The 20319-nt window shown below is 42.0% G+C and overlaps 2 protein-coding genes across 4 annotated transcripts; both read left to right on the forward strand.

Annotated features, from left to right (window-relative positions):
• The first annotated feature begins 855 nt into the window (after positions 1–855).
• Positions 856–6341, forward strand: LOC123076774 (disease resistance protein Pik-2). 3 transcript variants are annotated; one of them, XM_044498899.1, is made up of 4 exons: positions 856–1156; positions 1493–1563; positions 2038–3091; positions 4125–6341. In XM_044498899.1, the coding sequence occupies exons 3-4, from the start codon at positions 2202–2204 to the stop codon at positions 6100–6102; spliced, it is 2868 nt and encodes a 955-aa protein (XP_044354834.1). In that variant the 5' UTR covers positions 856–1156; positions 1493–1563; positions 2038–2201; the 3' UTR covers positions 6103–6341. The 3 variants fall into 3 exon arrangements, with proteins under 3 accessions (XP_044354834.1, XP_044354836.1, XP_044354835.1); XM_044498901.1 differs by having other exon boundaries at positions 862–1144; XM_044498900.1 differs by having other exon boundaries at positions 862–1135.
• A 6115-nt stretch (positions 6342–12456) lies between these two features.
• Positions 12457–17212, forward strand: LOC123073614 (fatty acyl-CoA reductase 1). Its single transcript, XM_044496686.1, has 10 exons — positions 12457–12736; positions 12848–12951; positions 14337–14536; positions 15301–15401; positions 15505–15697; positions 15801–15962; positions 16041–16122; positions 16234–16506; positions 16603–16730; positions 16852–17212. Exons 1-10 carry the CDS (start codon positions 12646–12648, stop codon positions 17054–17056), a joined length of 1539 nt encoding a protein of 512 aa, XP_044352621.1. The 5' UTR covers positions 12457–12645; the 3' UTR covers positions 17057–17212.
• Positions 17213–20319: the final 3107 nt, after the last annotated feature.

Raw genomic sequence — 20319 nt, forward strand, 5'->3', positions numbered from 1 at the left:
GCACTCCCTCGCCTGCACGTGACGCCATTCCTCGACCGCCACCTCCACTCGAGATTGAGGTGGCGGTGAGCCGCCGTGGCCCCCTCGGCCACCATGCCCGCCACCTCCACTCGACATTGAGGAAGCCGAAAAGGGTTTGTGCGTGCGGAAAATGACTATCGGAGTGGGTGGATTTGGCGCCAGAGAGAGAGAGAGAGGAATTGCGGCGGAGGAAGGTGCGGGATTTAGCGGATAGGAACCTTAAAGGGGTTGTGCGTGCGGAAAATGACTACCGGAGTGGGTGGATTGGGCGCGAGAGAGAGAGGAATTGCGGCCGAGGAAGGTGCGGGATTTAGCGGATAGGAACCTTAAAACGCGTCGGATCCGAAAGATATAGCAGCTGAGTCGGAGTTTTATGGGCTGCCCATATATTTTTTCACGGGCCAGGTTTTTTTATATGATCTGCTCGGGGGAGTGGGCACGTCCTGAACCCAGGGGCATCTGCACCCACTTTTCAAAAAATGCATTTTAAGCATGTTTTAAAATCTCAAAAAATTCAAAAGAAAAGCCATGCATACATGTCGCAAATGTATGTGCGCGGTATAAAGTTTTGTGAAAAAAATGTCTTTTTGTTTTGTCTTCGCAAAAAAGACAAATTTCAGTGCTTCTAATAGCGTTTCACGACATAATTTTTTTGTCTTTTTTGCACACATCATAAAAAAAGTAAATCTTCCACGAAACTTTATGCACGCACATAGAACATGAAGACGTACCAGTGCAATATTTTTCATTTTTTTAGCATTTAGAAATGTGTTTTTCAAAATGGGTACACATGTACCAGGGTACATCCATGCACTTCCCCTGCTCGGGGCTAAATTTATCACTGCTCGCAACCCTAAAAAAGAAAAAAGGAAAAAACTCGCTGCTCCGGCGACTCCCGTTGACGCTTCGGGGCAAATTCCCCAATCGGCTCCGTCCCAAGCCTCTCCTCTTCTTCGCTCCACCGCTGCTCCTTTTACTCCCTATTTTTTTTCCTTCTAACAGTAGATCTGATAGTTCCCCATCGCATGGCGTCGGCGCTGCTGCGATTCTCGGCCAGATAACCATCTTCACTTCAACCCGTTTTGAAAAAATTAGGGATCTGGGGTCTGCAAAGGTAGCAGCTGTAAGACCTGAAGTAAGCATCTCAATTTGTTTGTGTTTTTTCCAGTTTCGTTATATGAAAAGGAGGTAGCATCTGGGGTTTCAGATCTACTAGTAAATTTGATACCAGAAAGTAAGCAGAGTTAGTGGGGGAATGCGAAGCCTTTGGTTTTCTTATTCGTTCTGTTTTCAGTTTTGGAATTACCAGGTAAAATTTTGTTTTTCTACACAAACTATAAAATTGTGTTAGTAGCATAGATTGTGGGTTAGACATTAGTGTTTGCCTGCCGAAGTCAGCAGTTTTAACCTATTAAAATCCAACGACATTAGTGTCAGATTTGTACTAATCTTGTGCTTACTGTACTTGTAGCCAAGCAATTGATTCACCAAGGTAGGCTGCTCTGCTTCTCACCTATATATATGGTGGAATCCGAGGTCCAGGTAGCCATTTTTTCACTTCATTCAATCTATTTGGGCGTTTTCAGTTCCATTTTAGGAAGAAAGAACTAGGGATTTGAGATCCAGTAATTGTGAGACCGGATGTAGCAAAGATAGCTGCGGAATGTGAATCCTTTGCTTTTCTTATTAGTTCTGTTTTCAGTTTGGAATTAAAAAACTGGTGTTTTCATACTGGAATATACAGGTAAACATTTATACTTTTTAGATTGACAATTTTTTTTAGACAAAAACGTAAAATTCTGTTAGTAGCATATATATTATGGATTGAAGACAAAAATTACCTACTAGAATGAGTAGTTTGGGCCTATTTAAATCCCGATCCCATATATTAATGAACTGCTTATTGTTGCTTGGTTTTGAGATAGCTAACCGCTCCTGCCGCGCTCTGCTTATTGTACTCGATGATACAGCTGTGTTTTGATATATGGTGACCCTAATTCAAGCTCAACCCTGTAGGCAAGCAACTGATTCCTGAAGGTACACTGTTGTGTTGGTGCCTTCCATTGATCTGACCAGCATCTGGTTCCACCTCCGTACAACAAAGGTTTCCTTCCCTTCAGTTGCTAAGGTTCTGTAAAAAGAGATTTGGATACTGAAGAACACAAATAAAGAGCAAGAAGATGGAGTTGGTGGTAGGTGCCTCGAATGCTACCATGAGGTCTCTCCTGGGCAAGCTGGGCGGTCTTCTTGCCCAGGAGTATGCTCTGGTCCGTGGAGTCCGCCGTGATGTTCAGTACATCAACGATGAGCTTACAAGCATGCAGGCCTTCCTCCGTGACCTCAGCACTGCCCTGGATGACCATGACAACCGGATGAAGGACTGGATGAAGCAGATCCGTGACATGGGCTATGACATTGAAGATTGCATTGATGACTTTGCCCACCGCATACCCCGCGATCCCAGCAGTGATGTTAAATGCTTATTCATCAGGACAAGATTCTATGAACTCCGGATGTGGTGGCCTCGCCGTGACATTGCGTCAAAGATTGCTGACCTGAAGGTGCGAGCGCAACAGATTGGTGAGCGACGTAGAAGATATGGGGTGCACAACCCAAGGAACCGTAAGAATGGCTCTGGAGTTAGCGCTGGAACATACGAGGTTGCTGAGCATCAGCTCACAGAGCGTCAGCTCATTGGTACAAAGGAGCCTGTGGGGATGACGGCTGACATGGAGAAGCTTGAGGATTGGTTAGCCAAATCTGATAAAAGTTGTTATGAGGAGCGAGCTGTTCTGTCCATAGTCGGATTCGGCGGTGTGGGAAAGACCACTATTGCAATGGCTTTGTACCAAAAGGTCCGGGATAAATTTGATTATCGGGCATCAGTCACCGTGTCTCAAAACTATGATGAAGATGCAGTCCTCATGATGATTCTAAAACAAGTCAAGCCAAAGGAGAGTGATCACGAGAACCAACACAAGACTGGCAGCTCTGATGTAAAACAGATTAAATTTGAAATTAGCCACGATAAACTCGTGAAAGAACTACAAGATCATCTGGCTGAAAAAAGGTATTATAAATTGTTTCTTCGCTTCTTCGCCAATTGGCTGTTGTTTTGTGACAAGTAAACTAACTATTCCATCCAGATTACAAATTTAATTATACACGTCACAATAGTTTGACCCATCACTAATTGTTGTGATAAGTTTATTCAGTTAATTTCATCAATTGCCATAGTGGAAATAGGTCTAAGTTCTAAACCTAACTAGTGCCTCGTAAGATAGTATTTGTGATCCTAGGCTGTCAAGCATGAAGTTAAACTCTAGAACTAAAAGGCGCAGGTAAATAAGATTATGTCAGATAATGAAGTTTGTCACTAATCAAACTCTAGAACTAAAAGGCGCAGTTGGCACATTTGCCAACATACTCTTCCTGTTGAGACAATGGCCAAAATTTCAGTTGAAAAGATTGTGCGACATGGATAGCGACCATTTACGCAAATTGTTCCACCCACACATTTGCAAGAGCAAGAGCGTAAAGCTTGGCATGAAAGACAGTGACGTCAGAAACCTGAAATTAAACAAGCGTTTCCTTTAAATATCATTTGAAAATATCCAATCTACAAGGGGGGATCTATTTAGCTGAATAAATCAGGATCTATTGCCGGTTATTTACCAAAACCTAAAGCAATGGAGGCAGAGCTTGCATCAAGTCACTTCATGCAAAAAAAAAAAGAACTTTTTCGCGCCCTAAATTATACTCCAACAGCTTTTTCGTGCCCTAAAATAGGGCAGCTGTTGGAGATCCTCTTTTTTTTTTGAAGCTAGCTGTTGGAGATCCTCTAACCATACAAACAATACACAGTGAGGACAGTCCAATAATTAATGAACAGTTTGTCATCTGCACCCAGTCCTTGCATGAACAGAGGATACCCCACACAACTTTTTGACACCCAATTGTAGGGTTCAAGCAGTCAATTTTCTTGATAGTTGCACATTTATAATAGAAGCCACTTAACACATAGTATGTCTCTCACAAAGATAAACTTGGATACGTGTGCACTTCTTTTCCTAATTTGTATTTTACTTCCTTGTTCTTGGTAGGTATCTCCTCTTGATTGATGACATATGGTCTGCAAAAACATGGGAGAGTATCAGAAAGTGCTTGCCACATGAAAATAAAAAAGGCAGCAGAGTAATAGTGACTACAAGATTTCAAGCTGTTGGTGCCACATGCTCCCAAGGAGTGATTGATTTTGTTCATCCAGTCGAATTTCTGAATGAAGACGAGTCTAAAAGGTTATTTAAGCGAAGTGTTTCTGAATCCAAAAGCATCAAATATAGCGAGAAAGAACTGGACCAAGTCACTGAGGAGATATGCAAGATATGCAGGGGTCTGCCTTTGGCCATAGTTACCATGGCTGGTCTTGTTGCCAGCAACCCGAACACACTCAGCAAAAAATGGGAAGCAGTGTGCAAATCATTATTTCCAGAGTCGGTGCCTTCTCTCACCTTGGATGGTGTTACAAGGATACTCGAGTACTGCTACAATGATTTGCCTGCAGAACTCAGGACCTGCTCGTTGTACCTGAGCATATTTCCTAAGGGTTCAAAAATTAGTAGGAAGCGTTTGATCCGGAGGTTGATAGCCGAAGGTTTCGTTAGTGAGAAGCATGGCTTGTCAGACGAGGAAGTTGCAGAAACATACTTTAATCAGCTGATAAAAAGGAAGATAATACGGCCGGTTGAACACAGCAGCAATGGGAAGGTAAAAAGCTTTCAAGTTCATGATATGGTTCTTGAATATATTGTGTCCAAGTCAAGCGAAGAGAATTTTATTACTGTGGTTGGTGGCCACTGGCTGATACCAATGTCGACCAATAAAGTACGTCGACTCTCCGTGCAAAGCAGTGGTTCCGAACATGGAAGTTCAACAAAACACATGAACCTGTCGCAAGTGCGATCACTGACCATGTTCCGGAGCCTGGACCAACTTCATTTCCACTCTTTCAATAATGGGATTTTACAAGTGCTGGATCTTGAGGGTTGCAAGGGTTTGAAAGAGAAACATCTGAAGGACATGTGTAGAATGCTTGTGCTGAAGTATTTGAGCCTTCGGGGAACAGATATTTCCAAAATACCCTCTAAGATTGAGAAACTCGAATACTTAGAAACTCTCGACCTAAGGGAGACTGATGTCGGTGAGCTGCCAAAATCTGCAGGGCAGCTCAAACGGATAATCAACATATTTGGTGGGAATAAAAACCCAAGAAGGGGGTTGAAGTTGCCTCAAGAGATTAATAAGGAGACAATGAAAGCACTTCGTATACTGTCGGGGATCGAGATTGATGAGCAATCGACAGGTGTAGAAGGCCTCCATCAGTTGACAGGGCTTAGGAAGCTTGCCATTTACAAGCTCATAATATTGAAGGATAGTAAAATCTTCAAAGAATTACGCTCTGCAATCGAGTATCTTGGCAGCTGTGGTCTGCAGACTCTGGCGCTCAATGATGAGGGATCTGATTTTATCAACTCACTGGACACCATGTCCGCACCTCCAAGATACCTCAGCGCCCTTGAGCTCTCTGGCAACTTGGATAGTCTTCCCAAGTGGATTAACAAACTCGATAACCTCCACAAATTGACCCTCTCTGTAACTGTTCTCCGGATGGATACTTTTGAGCTCCTCTGGAAGCTGCCTTCGTTGTTTTCCCTCACCTTTTCGCTGAGTGCAGCGAAGCAGGATGAGGCCATAGAAGACATCCTTGAGAAGAACAAATCGGAGTCCGGCGGGGAGATCTTTGTCCCAAGTGGAGGATTCAAGAGCCTTAAGCTGCTTCGCTTCTTTGCACCTCTAGTGCCAAAGCTGAGCTTTCCAAAAGATGCAATGCCAGTACTCGAAAGGATCGAGATGCGGTTCGAAGCCTTTGAGGGCCTGTTCGGCATCGACACCCTGGATTGTCTTCAGGAGGTGCACCTGAGAGTCAATAGCGCAGCAGATGAAATAACCAACTTCATTGTAGAAGATTTGAAGGCCATCAAGAAGCCAAAGATAATCGTGGATCATGTCATCACCAGTTGAAATGTGGTATTCTCTTGGAGCGCTTTCTCATCATCCTACATTTCCACTCTGTTTGTTGAGATTATTGATTTTATCGATGCCGTTCGTACTCCAACAAATACGGTTCCTGTACGCCACTATTATTTATTTGGTTTTGAACTTGACACCTTATTTCATTCTGGGCTTGTAAGTTGATGTTGCAAGAGTTGATGTTGCAAGAGTTGATTTTAACTTGAAACTATGAACGTTGGTTAAAGATATTTTGTTATCGTTCATGAGAAAACCTTCACCATGAAGCGATTTGTGACCGCCTCTGTATATGCTGGACAAACAGTCATTTTTCCTGTCCTTCCTCCTTACATATTGTGTGGTATGATTCTGTGGATTGTTAATGCTTTTGAAGTAAAGCAGAATTAGCTTCAGATATCTCAAGATTAGGGCTTCCATAAAATAAATACTACCAACATTAGCATCTGATATCTCAATATCCCTTTTTTCTTCTGTCAACACTGATCTGGCGACTTGTAAAATACTCCTACATGTAGTGTTATTTTTCACATTGGTGATCACATTACCTTGGAAGAAAAAGCCATTGGAGGTCCGCAGGGAACAGTTTGTGGTTGCCAGGGAAAACTGTTTCATATTTTTACACTTGAAAAAATTCTGAAAAAAAAACTTGTACAACTTTTTTCCAGATCATTTTAAAACTGAAAATTTTGAATTTTGAATTTTTCAAAAATTCGGCCTCCACCAAAACGCCATTCTTTCTCTGCTAACAAAACAATGCATTGTCTTCCATGGCAGGAGGCCAGGTTTGTACCAAGTGCTTGGCCATGATAAATTAGCAAGGATCCCATGGTTGTAGCTGTTTGTCTGCCAAAGTCAGCAAGATGCCTGCCAACCCGAGGACACGGGTGATTTCGCACGATCCAGTGGTGGTCGTCTCGTCTGCAACATTGTAAATTTTCTTACAAAATAAAAATAAAAATATAGAACCTTGATGGAGGGCCGGTCTGTTTTGAGTTTTGACCACAGTGATTTGGCGCGATACCGCCATCAATGCACCACACGTGCGACGCCTATATACAAAACCCAACCAAGATGCTAGCTGAACTACTCTGCCGACCTTACACCACATCTCCGATATACACTTTGTATGTATAGTATAGGTCTCGTTTCTTCTCAGCCATTCACTGCCCTCCAAGAGTTTATCCTAACCACAAAATTCACTTGTTTGGTTCTTCCTGTCATCTTGCCACAAAATTCAGATTCAGAGCCAGGGAAGCAGCAGGCAGATACGATACTTGCTGGTCTTGTTTATCTACTCCTTGCACATCAGTGAGACAGAGAGAGAGAGAGAGAGAGAGAGAGAGAGAGAGAGAGAGAGAGAGAGAGAGAGAGCGATGAAGCAACGATGCAGCTGCTCCTTGCACATCCACCACGCCCTGCTGCTGCTGCTACTGCCCCTGGCCTTCCTCGCCGGGCTCTTCAGCATCGGCGGCCTCCTCGCCGGAGCCAACAACGGTACGCACGCTACATCCACCCCACCACTGAATCTCTCTGCATCTCGGCAGCTTTCTTTTTCTTTCTCGACACTACAAGGTTTGTCCATCTCACCGCCGGCCCTGTCTATAGCATTTGCTATAATTAAAGTATCCTCCCTTGCTCGTTCTTCTTCTACCTGGTTCTGTTTGAATGTTCAGCAGCTGACTCTGACGCTTCTAACTTTTGCAGCACTACTCCACAAGTCTATGGGCCAGAGAAACGGCGGCCGCGTTGAGCCGCCGGCGCCCGATGCCAGCGGGGATCCTCACACCTGACCTAGCTAGGACCTGCACGGGCTACAAGCAAGGGGCCAATTAATCAAGCTAGAAAGATGCAGCTGAACACTGTCACACTGTTGAGCTAGCTAGGTTCAGTTAGTCTCAGCTCCTGAAATCCTTTTTTTTTTGCTGGGAATTTAGACTCCTGATTTGATATTTCAGAATTGGTGTCCCACTTTTCTTTGTTTCGCGTGAAGTTTTTCTGGCATAGATGTTACCATGTAACGACGAACCAAGCGCGGCCCCATGAAACGTCATTTGGGGAAAAATGTGAAAGCATTTTGGAGCATCGATTTTGTTTTTTTCGCCACATTTTCAACGAATTTCATCTGGTGATGAAAATTTTCAAGCTATCAAAACATTTATCAATGTATCACAAAATAAATAAATCAGAACAGCCGCATGGGGGAAAAGTTTCAATATGTTTCCTATGTACCTAAATAGTTCATCCCCACTACCTCTATTGTCTTAGTATGCACACATTGACATAATTAAAGGCCCATGAGACTTATTTTTCCTTATTAGTTAATCCTCACTAATTCTATCTCTTCAACATGCACACATAAGCCATGCACACATGTCGCCTCATCAAAGGCCCACCCAACATGCATGACACAAAATTTCATTATATTATACTACCTATGTTCAATAAATATTTTTTGACTATACAATAAGCCAATGCAATATATAATATGTATTTTTAGTTTTTTCATATATTATTAATCCAAATGTTTCAAACAACCAAATCTTATTGAAATATATTGCAACATATTTCCGCCGCAACGCACGGGATCTCATCTAGTTCGGAAAAAAATGTATGTACCATTCTTTAAAAAATGGTTGCGACTTTCAAAATTTTAAAACTTTAGAAAAAAATTGTATGTAATATAAAACAAAAATATTTGTGTATTGTAAAAAAAATGCTTCATACAGTTAGATAAATGTACATGAATTTAGCAAAAACTCCCTTAATTCAAAAGATTGTGCATGCCATTTAAAAAAATGTTTATACAATGTAAAAAAATGTTTCTATAGGTTAAAAAAATCTTAAGTTCCTTTAAAATGTGTATAAAGTGAATTTTGAAATTTTTACCGTGTATTCCTAAAGGTGTTAAAAAATCCAAAGTGTATCAAATAAATGTTTTATGTGTGCGTTAAAAAGTAATTGCGTACTCAGAAAAAGTAGACATGTGTTTAAAAAATTAAAATGATAAATACCGAACAAGAAAAAAAAAGGAAAGCAAGAGAAAATAGAAGAAAACAAAGAAAACCAAAAAGGAATCAAAGAAACCAATATAGCAAAGAAAGAAAGAAAACCAAGAAAAACTTATGAAAAAACAAAGAAACCAAAGTAAAATGAAGAAGAAAAAGAAAACAAAGAAAACCAGTCAAAAAACAGGAAAAAGAATCCCTACGGCGACTGCTCCCATGCAGCCAGCAAATCGAACAGAACTAGCTGCAAAAAAAAGTAAACGTACGCGCAGCAATCAGCCGCGGTAAAATGGGCTGGCCGCTAGCGTCGCCCATAGGTGATTTCTATTACGAATCGGTACGGGCGACATATAAAAATTTTAAAAATTTGTATGAACATTTTATGAAAAACACAAACATTTTTTAATGCACAAAACAAAACAAATTTGAATTTTTAAAAAACTGTTAACATTTCTGAAAATTTATTTAGAAAAACACAAATATTTTTTAACATTATGTGAAATGTTGGGAAACATTTTTAAATTTTCAATCATTTTATGAAAGTTAGACAGATGTACCTGAATACTGTGCACTGTCACACTGAGCTAGGTTCAGTTCAGTTTTGGCTTCTATTTTGTTTCTTTTTCCGGGAATTTAGATTTCTGATTTGATATTTCAGAATTGGCGTCCCGCTTTCTTATTTTTGCGTAAAGTTTTCTGTGGCATGGCTTCCTTTAGATGAATTTGTGTGGTCGCTGCTTCGCAAAATCGAATAAAGCAACTGTAAAAACATTTTTTTTATAACTTTGGTACATGACATCGTGGTTCATGCTTTGGACATTTATTCTTCTTCTTTGAAAGAATGCTCTGGGCTTCTCTTTTTAGGCAAAACTCGCTCCTCTTTATTGATTAACGTTGATACGGATACAATTTACATCTAGGGGATGGATAAGCCACACATGGCACCCCTTTGACAGTCCTAGAGCGAATTGCCTCTGTTCACACTGGGGCCTCCGTCACTCGGTAGGTCAGCAAGCCAGGTATACCCCCCATGAGCAGGCATTGACAGGCCAGTGTGCAGCCCATAAAATGTTGCATCCACTCTCGATCATTAGTTCGGGCCTCCATGTTGGCCGGTCCATTGGCGCTAGGCCGAGGGGATTTTGGTTCCGGTTTTGGGGACCTTCTCGAAGTCCTGACCGGTTTTCTCATCTTTTATGCAGGTTTATTTCAGGTCTTTTTATTTTAATTCTTTCAGAAATATTTATTTAAATTTCTTGAAAAAAGGTTTGCATTTTTAAAATAGTTCAAAATTTTCATAAATGTCTGTGTTTTAAAAATATTCAATTCTATGATTAATATTTTGAAAAATATTTGGGTTTTAGAAAATTGTTCAAATATTTTAATAAATGTTTGCTAATTTTAGAGATGGTCACGCATTCAAAAAAAACAATTTTTCTAAAAATGTTCGCATTTTGAAAAACTACTCTCGTTTAAAAAATGTTTACACGTTTCATAAAATGTCAAAAATTATGGAAACAATGCATTTGTAAAAATATAAACTTTTTCCAAAAAGGTTCATGTTTAAAAAAAATGTTCGCGTTTTAAAAAAAATGTTTAGAATTTTAGGATCTTTTTTTTATCTCAATCTCCTGTGAGGACAATGCATTTGTGTCAACGACTTTGTCAAGGTCATCTCCTGTGGCGGATATATATTGCTTTTCTTTTTTGATATTCTGATGGTGAGTTTTGCCCATCAATTCAAGAATCATCCCATCAAGCGAGCCTTGAAATACCATCTCTCAATAGGCGTTCGACCAACAGCAGGCCTATGTCATGCTCCCTCCGTTCCAAATTACTTGTCGCACGTATGGATGTATCTGAATATGTCTTAGTTCTAGATACATCCATTTCAGCGACGAGTAATTTAGAACGGAGGGAGTACATTCTTGATATGGTTTGCAGATCCATCATGTTGTGAACATCCAAATTTGAATTCGGAAGGATGGTGTACATGTGAGCAATCTGTAGTATTTGTATCCAGAATGATAGGGACATCATCTGACTTTTGTGGCATTAATTAGCATTCTCCATCGCTATTCTCTAGGACAGATTTAGTTGCAACGTTATTTTCTCATTTTAATTTGGCACTCTCCGTTCCACTTATCACTCACTATCGCTCTGTCATATTGCCGCTCTGTCATATTGTACTTGTCACTCACTATCGCGGTTCTCTAGAACAAATTCAGTTGTGTTGGCCTTCTCTGATTTTAATTGCACGTCAGGAACACTCAACACTCCAGAAGCCAGCAGCATGCCACGGGAGTTTTCTTTTGGAAAAGGAGGAGGTACCCCGGCCTCTGCATCTGGGCGATGCATGCAGTCATTTTATTAATTATTCATAAAGCCCTTACAAGGTAATTCATCAGTAAATCTGAAGCCATCATCTTGGCAACACCTGTTGCTACTCCTATCCCCGTGATGAAGGGGTGCCGAATGTTCGAGCCTAATACCAAACAGTCATCGCACCAACACCTAACATCTAATGCCGGATGCCCCATCCAAGCCACAATACCTGGACTGGGTTACACACCGGCCCGTCGCACTTTCAGTGGACACCACATGTGCACGCTGCAAGGGCCTTCACCTCCTTCATCCATCGATCCATCCTCAGATCAGATACTGATGCATCGACCTTGCCAGGCCTCTCTGCCATCGACGCCACCACGACGCCAGACATCGTCGTCCTCCTGCACGAGTCCATCGCCACCCATCCGAAACCGAGTCTCCACTGCGCCATGCCATGCCATAGGAGTTAACACTGGACTAGTTGTTGGTTAACCATCCTTTTTGGTACGGCTAACTAGGACTGAGTAGGAACCATGTACCCTCTTCCCTATTGATATGATATCCATTTATTAGTCTCAACTGGTGGTTGGGGAATTTACTTTTAGGAATCCAAATGGTTTCTTTCAGAATTTTGTTATATGACTAGTTCTTCCTATTCCCAACTGATATGACAATATTGCTTGTGCTTTGTCGATATGGGAAAAATATTTGTTTCATAACTCTTGATTGTGCTTGATTGCAATTATCCATGCTACAAAATAGAGGAATATTTTTTTGTTAAATAGTTAAAAATAGTAAAGCTTTCAGAGGTTCCAAAAGTATTGGGGGAAAGGACCTAGCTGTACCAAGAAGAGTCGATTAGTACATTGACTATGGCGGACATTACAATGTTGAGCCAGAATAGTGGTTGAGCATAATATATACTGGTCGAGTAGAAGCACCACTTTACAGTTTAGGTCACGTTGGTTTTATATTGCAATTTTGGAAATAAAGTAATTAAGCAAACAATTGGAACGGATCGAGTTGCCCTTTAGTTCCTAAACTATAGCTGGTCCGCTGCTGCCTTGTTCCATTTAACCTCTGAAACCCATCTCCTTCCTGCCCTATAAATACGTAGCCAGATAGGTAGTCCCGCATCACCTTTTCAAAGTCTTTCACCAAGTGACATAGTCTTCTGGAGTCTGGGAAAAAGTCGAGCACCATGATCGCTGAAATGGATGCGGACAGCGTTGCAGGGTACTTCAGAAGCAAGAGCATCCTCATCACCGGTTCAACAGGCTTCCTAGGAAAAGGTATGTGTTCATGCATGTCACTCACTACCTTTCAGGTCAGGATGTGCCGTGCATGTGTGGTGATCATCTGGAGGCTTATATGTTGGTGTTTCATGCATGATTTATGTTTAGTGCTTGTGGAGAAGATACTGAGGGTTCAGCCAGATGTGAAGAAGCTCTTCCTCTTAATTCGGGCCCCAGATGTTGAATCTGCGAAGCTTCGTATTCAAACTGAGGTGAAATATATTCGTTTCCAGCCGTTCTCCTATAGAATTGCACATTTGTTGTGTCTAATACTTAAACAATGTCGATTAAATTTTATGGAAGTACGCTTGTCCAGCCAATAGGCCATCTTGGGCCTTGTTCGGATTGAGTATAATTTTAGTTTGCTCCCCACCAGTATATTGTTCAAACTTAAGATAAATACATGTAACACACAAAAAATTACATTGAATCCAAGCAGGGCCTTGGTTTGCACACTCAACTCCCAACCCCCAATCTTAGGGTACACATATACTGACTTCTCTTTCGGATGGCGCTCCCCAATTTAGGTTCTAATATTTAGTACCAATAGGTACTGGATTTTCTTCTGAATATGCCTTAAAAGCAAACAAAATACTGGAATGTGCACATCTAGCTATTATCTAATTCTGCATATTCTTATCTGCTTTCCAACAAGGAATGTTTGTACCAGCCGTTGGTCAAGGAGGAAGCTCCAACCTTCATGCCATGCTGCAACCTAAACACCGGGGCAAGCAGCATGTACATGATGCATCGGCATGCATAAAAAGAAAAGTGTGATTATATTCCAATTAATTCAAGCGTGTGTTTACTATCCTTTCCTGCATGTCAAGATCACGCTGGCTAAAGATGCATGTAATGTGCTCTTGCTGGCTAAAGCCAAATATGTTGTTTAATGCTAAGGAAATTACCTAAAGTTTGAAAAATGTGAAAACTATTTGTTTGGTATATCCATAAGATTAAATCTAAAACTGAAATGTACCATTAAAAATTAAACATAATGAACCGGGTCATTTCCATGATGTCAACACGTATGGGCTTGCGAGTAGAGGGGAAAAGGCCGATATGAATATGACAGAGACAAGTAGAGCATGCTTCAATTAAGCTACTATGAAATCGGTGATAAACTGAAAATTGAAAATAGATGTCTTTTAAGGTGAGTAGTCTAAAAAAATTTGGAGGGATAGAGGATTTTGATTCTAGAAAGTGGGGCTTTTCCATTCAAAACCTTTCAGATACTCGGTGCAACCGTCGGTTTAAAGAAAATCAACTTATTAGTTCTTCAGACCGTGCCAAGAGATTAACTTTATATTTCCTTTTTAGACTAGTCGATGGGGTTTAGCCAAGGTTTTACACTACATAGGGTTGCCCATATAGTCATTGTTCCACTCGTAGCTGATAATTGGGATTTACCCTTCGTAGATTTCTCATTGGCCATTGAAGTAGTGTTCCTCCCTTATGCACAATTCTCAAAAATTAAAAGTTAAGGGCATGTCCTTTCAGGTATTAAAATATTAAAAGCATGCCAAGATTCTTTTTTTTAAATGAGAACAACTATTTAGGTATATAGCATTTCCCAATGAACTTTTGGTATTTTTAGGTCACAGGGAGGGAGATCTTTCGTGTGTTGAAAGAAAATCATGGTGTAGGGTTCGATAATTTCATTGAAGAAAAGATTTGTCCTTTGGTCGGAAATATCATGAAAGAGAACTTTGGATTAGACAATTCCCAATTGAAAGAATTCTCCAAGGATATAGACATCATCATCAGCGGGGCAGCGACTACAAATTTCTTTGAAAGGTATGATGTGTTTATTGGTTGCAGAGTTTTTACATACTCCCTCCAGTTCTCAAATGAGTGAAGTTTTAGATATTCCTTGAGTCAAAATAAAGTTTTGAAGAGGGATATCATCTTAATCATTTTATTTGTCAATTTTATATATTATACGTATATATTATGTCAAATGTATTTCTTGAATATTTTATTTTTTGCGCACTATATACATACAATGATATCTACTATTAAAGAGGAATGTGTACATCATCGTCGTTTGCACGCAGCCATTAATCCGAAAACAATTTGGAAATTGAGTGCCGAATCAATTAGGAAGTCAAGCCATTAATGCAATTAGTTAGCCAGCCAGTTAATTATGTGCACAATTCATTAGGTCCATATAAATAGAGACCTTTTTTTCGCGCGGAATCAATTTGGAAACCAAGTCATTAATGCAATTAATTAATTATGTAGTTAGTTAACTAGATCTCCAGATAATTAGAAGTAGGGAATTTTTTCCAACTTTAGTTTTCCTAATAGTCTGCCCAGTCCACTTTCTAGCTATTGTTTCCAAAACTTCATATAATCTAGCACGTCACATGTCACCACTCTTCAAATATTGTTTCATCCCGGCCTCGCATGCCACCACTTTTCAAAAGCACATGTATTTAGATTTACACCTTTTTGATGGTGTCAATGTCCAAAAAAGACTTGCTTGTGAACTAAAAGGTGTAATATTATAAGAAACATGTGCTTGAAATAATTGATCAAAATGTGATGCTATTTTTTAGATATGATGTGGCTTTCGACACAAATGTCTTGGGAGCGAAGCACGTCTGCACATTTGCGAAGAAGTGTCCGAAGCTCAAGATGTTGCTTCATGTTTCAACTGGTGCAAAATCATAAGACTACATATGATCTATGAATTTGTGGTTGGTGGTGTGTCATCACATGCTGAAAAATTGAGCTCATTAAGTGATATACTACTTGAACAGCCTATGTAGCTGGTGAAAAAGAGGGGCTAATATTGGAGAAGCCATTCTTGATGGGTGAGACCCTAAGGGTGGGCACATATCTGGACATCGAATCCGAGCTAAATCTTATCGACAAGACCAAGAGAGAACTAATAGCCAACTGCTCAACTGACAAGGTTGTGAGAAAAGCCATGAAGGAGCTTGGCCTCAAGAGGTTAGACACGACTAGAAACATACTTATGCATTTGTACTCTTTTCTACCTCTTGGTATGGTTGTAAACTTGATACATTTGTTACATGTGGACAACTGAATGAAGAGCACGACACTTTGGATGGGCAAACACCTATGTCTTCACCAAGGCAATGGGGGAGATGCTGCTAGAACACCTGCACGAGGGCTGTCCGATGGTCATCGTCCGCCCAAGCATCATAACTAGTACTCTCAAGGATCCCTTCCCTGGATGGATGGAAGGAATAAGGTCACAGAAACTCAACATTTGTTTACTATTAACGAAAGTGTACAACCATATGTAATGCTGCACTTTTATCTTTCATAGGACAATCGATATAGTGATTGCCGGATATGCCAAGCAGACCATGTCATTCTTCCTAGCTGACCTGGATTTGATAATGGACGTGGTTAGTAATCTGTTCACAAATTACCAACCAAAATTTGGAACGAAACTTGATTAAGGTAGCAAGTGATTAACCAGCCATGAGGTGTGGTCCTGATGGGGGTGGTTTGGACAGATTCCAGGGGACATGGTGGTGAGCGCTATGATGGTTGCCATGGTAGCACACTCGAAGGATCAGCAAGCACATATCATCTACCATGTAACATCATCACATCACAACCCCGCAACTTATGCCATCCTCGCAGATTCGGGCCACCGCTACTTCTTCGACAACCCACCATGCACAGGGAGGAATGGTGAACGTGTGCGACTAAAGAAGATGCGATTCTTTAGGACAACTACGAGTCTAAGATTGTACATGGCCATCAATTACAAGCTTCCCCTCGAGGTTAGCTTACCATTTCAATGTCGACACATTGATTTCATAGAGCTGAGATGTGAAGGAGATTAATATTATGAGCTCGTGTTGCAATTGATTCGACAGATGCTTCACCTAGTGAACATTACACTCTGTGGTGTTTTCTCACGGCGCTGCAGTGAGTACAACAGGAAATACAGATTCCTCACACTGCTGACCGAGCTCTATGCGCCATACGTCCTGTTCACAGGACGGTAAGCAACTTTTCAATCTTGTCAAAACATAGTTTCCGTTTTGCTTTTGCAAAAAGAAAATTCTACAAATATTTTGTTACCTAAAATATTGCACTTTGAGTTATTTATCAATCTGGTGTAGCTTTGATGACAACAACTTGGAGAGACTAAGGATGGTGAGGAACAAGGATCAAAATAACAATGAAGCATGTTGGTTTGATTTTGACCCCAGGTCCATCAACTGGGATGACTATTTCTACAATGTTCACATTCCTGGTGTGCTCAAATATATGCAGACTGAGTTACATTCGACTAGCCAAAATTCAAACGATGTTGCTAGGCTTTGAAATACAATAATTTCACTGCTCCCACAAACTTTGTACTAAACCAGCGACAGGTAATATGGTTCGTAGGGAGTATATTATTTATGCAACACTGGTGAATATGTATTGTACATTATTTTGTTAGCTTATGAATTCTATCGATAAAATACATTTCTTGTATCAGCTCTATCCTCTATGTAGTATGTAGTATCAGCTTGTGCATCAATAAACTGCACGTCAGAAAAAAAAAGTCAAATATATATCTATTGCAATCCATTTGCCATGAGACTCCGATCTACCCGGCGATCCCTCGTCGCTATCCGGCGAGTACTGTTTTCCAAGTGATCGTTTCGGCATGATCGTCGCCGCCGTCTCCAGAATTCAGACCTCACTGTCGCATCATGAAAGCATGCGGATCGGAGACAAAGATGTGCTTTCTAGCAAGCAGACCATGCGGATCGGAAGGCACGACCAACTAGCAGTACAACGCTTTGTATAAAAGTAGAACTGTAGAAGTGACTGATTAAAGTAGAGTCGTAGCGGCTCCCAACCTCCTGCCTCACCTGTTGTTGCTGCTACTCTTCGGCGGGGGTGATGCCACCATGATCAACATCACCAACCTTGCGCGCATTCCCTCTCAATCTGTCGCTCGCCTAGACCATTGACCGCGAACATGGCCGTGACTATGACCATGACCATTGACTGCAAAAAGAAGTTGATGTAATTTTTAAAAAATCAGATAATTCGAAAAAAAATCACAAGTTTGAAAAGTTTCTTGATTTGCAAAATGTTCACGAGATTTTACAAAAATCACAGATTTTAGTAAAAATCCATATTTAAAAAATCATGATTTTGAAAAGTTTATGAGAAAAAAGTTCATATATTTCAGAAAAATTGCATGAATTAGAAACAAATTACCAAATTGGAAAAAATAAAAAAGGAAAAAGAAGAAGGAAATAAAAAAACCCAGCAGGGGAGGTTCGGGGGCCGCGGTCTGCCTTGACAATAGCGGGGTTTACTTAGGCATCTCAGCTCTAGTCATCGAAGGAGTTGATGATCCAGCGATCATGGAAACCATCATATGTGCTTAAAAGAAGACCTACAGATCAATGCCACTATAACTTTCACTAGTTGGTAAAATGCCATTACAATTCTTCCATCCTCCTCTATATGCCATTATGTTAAATTTGAGACACAAATACCCTTGGCTTCCTCCTTTCACCCTTCCCTCATGTTCTTCTACCAAACTGACATGCCATTAACTCCGGCGAGCATGGAGCCGTGCGAAAAACAACTTTCAGCACCGACCATGCATACTGTATGGGGCCGTGCGACTTCATGGACGGCACTGGATGGGTTGTGCAACTACTGCAGCCGTCTCCACGTGCCATAGCATCAGCTTCTAGGGAAGTCATCACGGGAGTAGTGGGCGCCGTCGCTAGTGTCGGAGGCGCCCGGCATAGTTCTTTGAGCAGCGTAGAAGGACACCTAGGAGCAAGCAGCACTGGCCATGGCCCAGCACTGTTAGATATAATCTTGATGTCTTATGTATCTGCATGTTTACTTTCGTATTTGCATGTAGTAGTGTGTCTGTGTAGAGGTACGTGCGAGGCGTACACCAGATGGTTCAGTTTGAGGAGCATGCATGGTGAGACTCCAACGTGCAGTGAGAAGCTGCGGCATGCAAAGATCTGAAGCTAATGGGCTGCACAAGTTATCTAGGAAGTTGTTATGCATGCGTGTGTTAGTGCCATAAGAATAGGTGATGGATTAGTTGGTTAGTGGAGCAGGTCGTGTGCACAAGAGCCGGGCACGTTGTGGCTTGGCAGCTCGTGCGAGCTAGCTACTTAAGCATTGTAATTCAGTTTGTGTGGTTAAGAAATACAGAGAAGAAAAGCCGTGAGCTGTGTGAGACAGCACGACACCAAATATCCTGTGTTCTTGTGTGTGTTGTGTGAAACAACCAAGAGAGAAGAGGTGAGCTGAGAGAGTCGGCTCCAACATTTGGTATCAGAGCTAGGTGATGACGAAGACGATGTCGCGTGACACTTCAGCGAGTGGAGCGTTGGTGCCGAGCGACTCGGCGGCGATGGTGGCTGCCGCGACGGTAGCGACGATGGCGGCGGCGAAGCCTCCATTCCCGCTGCTCACGAGGACGAACTACGCGGCATGGGCGATGAGGATGAAGTACCTCTTGCGTGCCAATGGCGCGTGGGGTGCCGTTGATCGCGAGGCCACGTCCTCGGAGGTCGACAAGGGCAAGGAGGAGATGGCCCTGATGATCATCTCCCAGTCCATCGACGACTCGACGCTGCTGTGAGTTGCGGAGAAGGAGACCGCGGCCGATGTGTGGGCGGCGCTACGCTCCATGCATGTGGGCGTCGAGCGCGTCCGAGAGGCGAGGGTTCAATCCTTGCGCTCGGAGTTTGATGGCCTCAACATGGGTGATGCGGAGTTCGTGGATGACTTCGCAGCGAGGTTCACGACGCTCGTGGGGCTCATCCGTGAGCTCGGTGATCAGATGGAGGAGAAGTACGTCGTGAAGAAGCTGTTGCGAGCCATCTCCAACAAGTTCATCCACGTTGCTTCGTCGATTCCATTGTTCGGTGACACGGACAAGATGGCCATGGAGGAGGCCATTGGTTCACTCAAGGCGCACGAGGAGCTCGTCAAGGGGCGGGAGACGGCACGTGAAGAAGAGCAGCTCCTCATGGCGAGAGGGCATGACTCATTGCAAGGACGCGGCCGTGGTGGCCGTGGCCGTGGCCGCGAACATGGCCATGGTTGAGGGCGCAGAGACAAGAGCGAGGTACAATGCTATAACTGTGATGACTTTGGACATTTTGCTTGGGAGTGTCCAGAGAAGAAGAAGGAGAACGAGGAGAAGGCACTGCAGGCCGGCTACGGCAGCGACGGACCGGCTCTTCTTTGAAGTATCTGCGTGAAGAACGGCCATCAAGATTAGGAGGTTGAATGTTAGATATAATCTTGATGTCTTATGTATCTGCATGTTTACTTTCGTTTTTGCATGTAGTAGTGTGTCTGTGTAGAGGTACGTGTGAGGCGTACACCTGATGGTTCAGTTTGAGGAGCATGCATGGTGAGACTCCAACGTGCAGTGAGAAGCTGCGGCATGCAAAGATCTGAACCTAACGGGCCACACAAGTTATCTAGGAAGTTGTTATGCATGCGTGTGTTAGTGCCATAAGAATAGGTGATGGATTAGTTGGTTAGTGGAGCAGGTCGTGTGCACAAGAGCCGGGCACGTTGTGGCTTGGCAGCTCGTG

This window comes from Triticum aestivum, chromosome 3D (assembly GCF_018294505.1).
Source record: "Triticum aestivum cultivar Chinese Spring chromosome 3D, IWGSC CS RefSeq v2.1, whole genome shotgun sequence".
NCBI classification, from domain to species: domain Eukaryota; kingdom Viridiplantae; phylum Streptophyta; class Magnoliopsida; order Poales; family Poaceae; genus Triticum; species Triticum aestivum.

Bases quoted from the DNA above. Each gene is read 5' to 3' on its own strand.
- LOC123076774 (XM_044498899.1), top strand. From the start codon at position 2,202: ATGGAGTTGGTGGTAGGTGCCTCGAATGCTACCATGAGGTCTCTCCTG. The intron at 3,092-4,124 runs GTATTATAAATT...TGTTCTTGGTAG, and splicing joins GATCATCTGGCTGAAAAAAG to GTATCTCCTCTTGATTGATG.
- LOC123073614 (XM_044496686.1), top strand. From the start codon at position 12,646: ATGATCGCTGAAATGGATGCGGACAGCGTTGCAGGGTACTTCAGAAGC. The intron at 12,952-14,336 runs GTGAAATATATT...TGGTATTTTTAG, and splicing joins AGCTTCGTATTCAAACTGAG to GTCACAGGGAGGGAGATCTT. The intron at 15,402-15,504 runs GTGCAAAATCAT...CTACTTGAACAG, and splicing joins GTTGCTTCATGTTTCAACTG to CCTATGTAGCTGGTGAAAAA.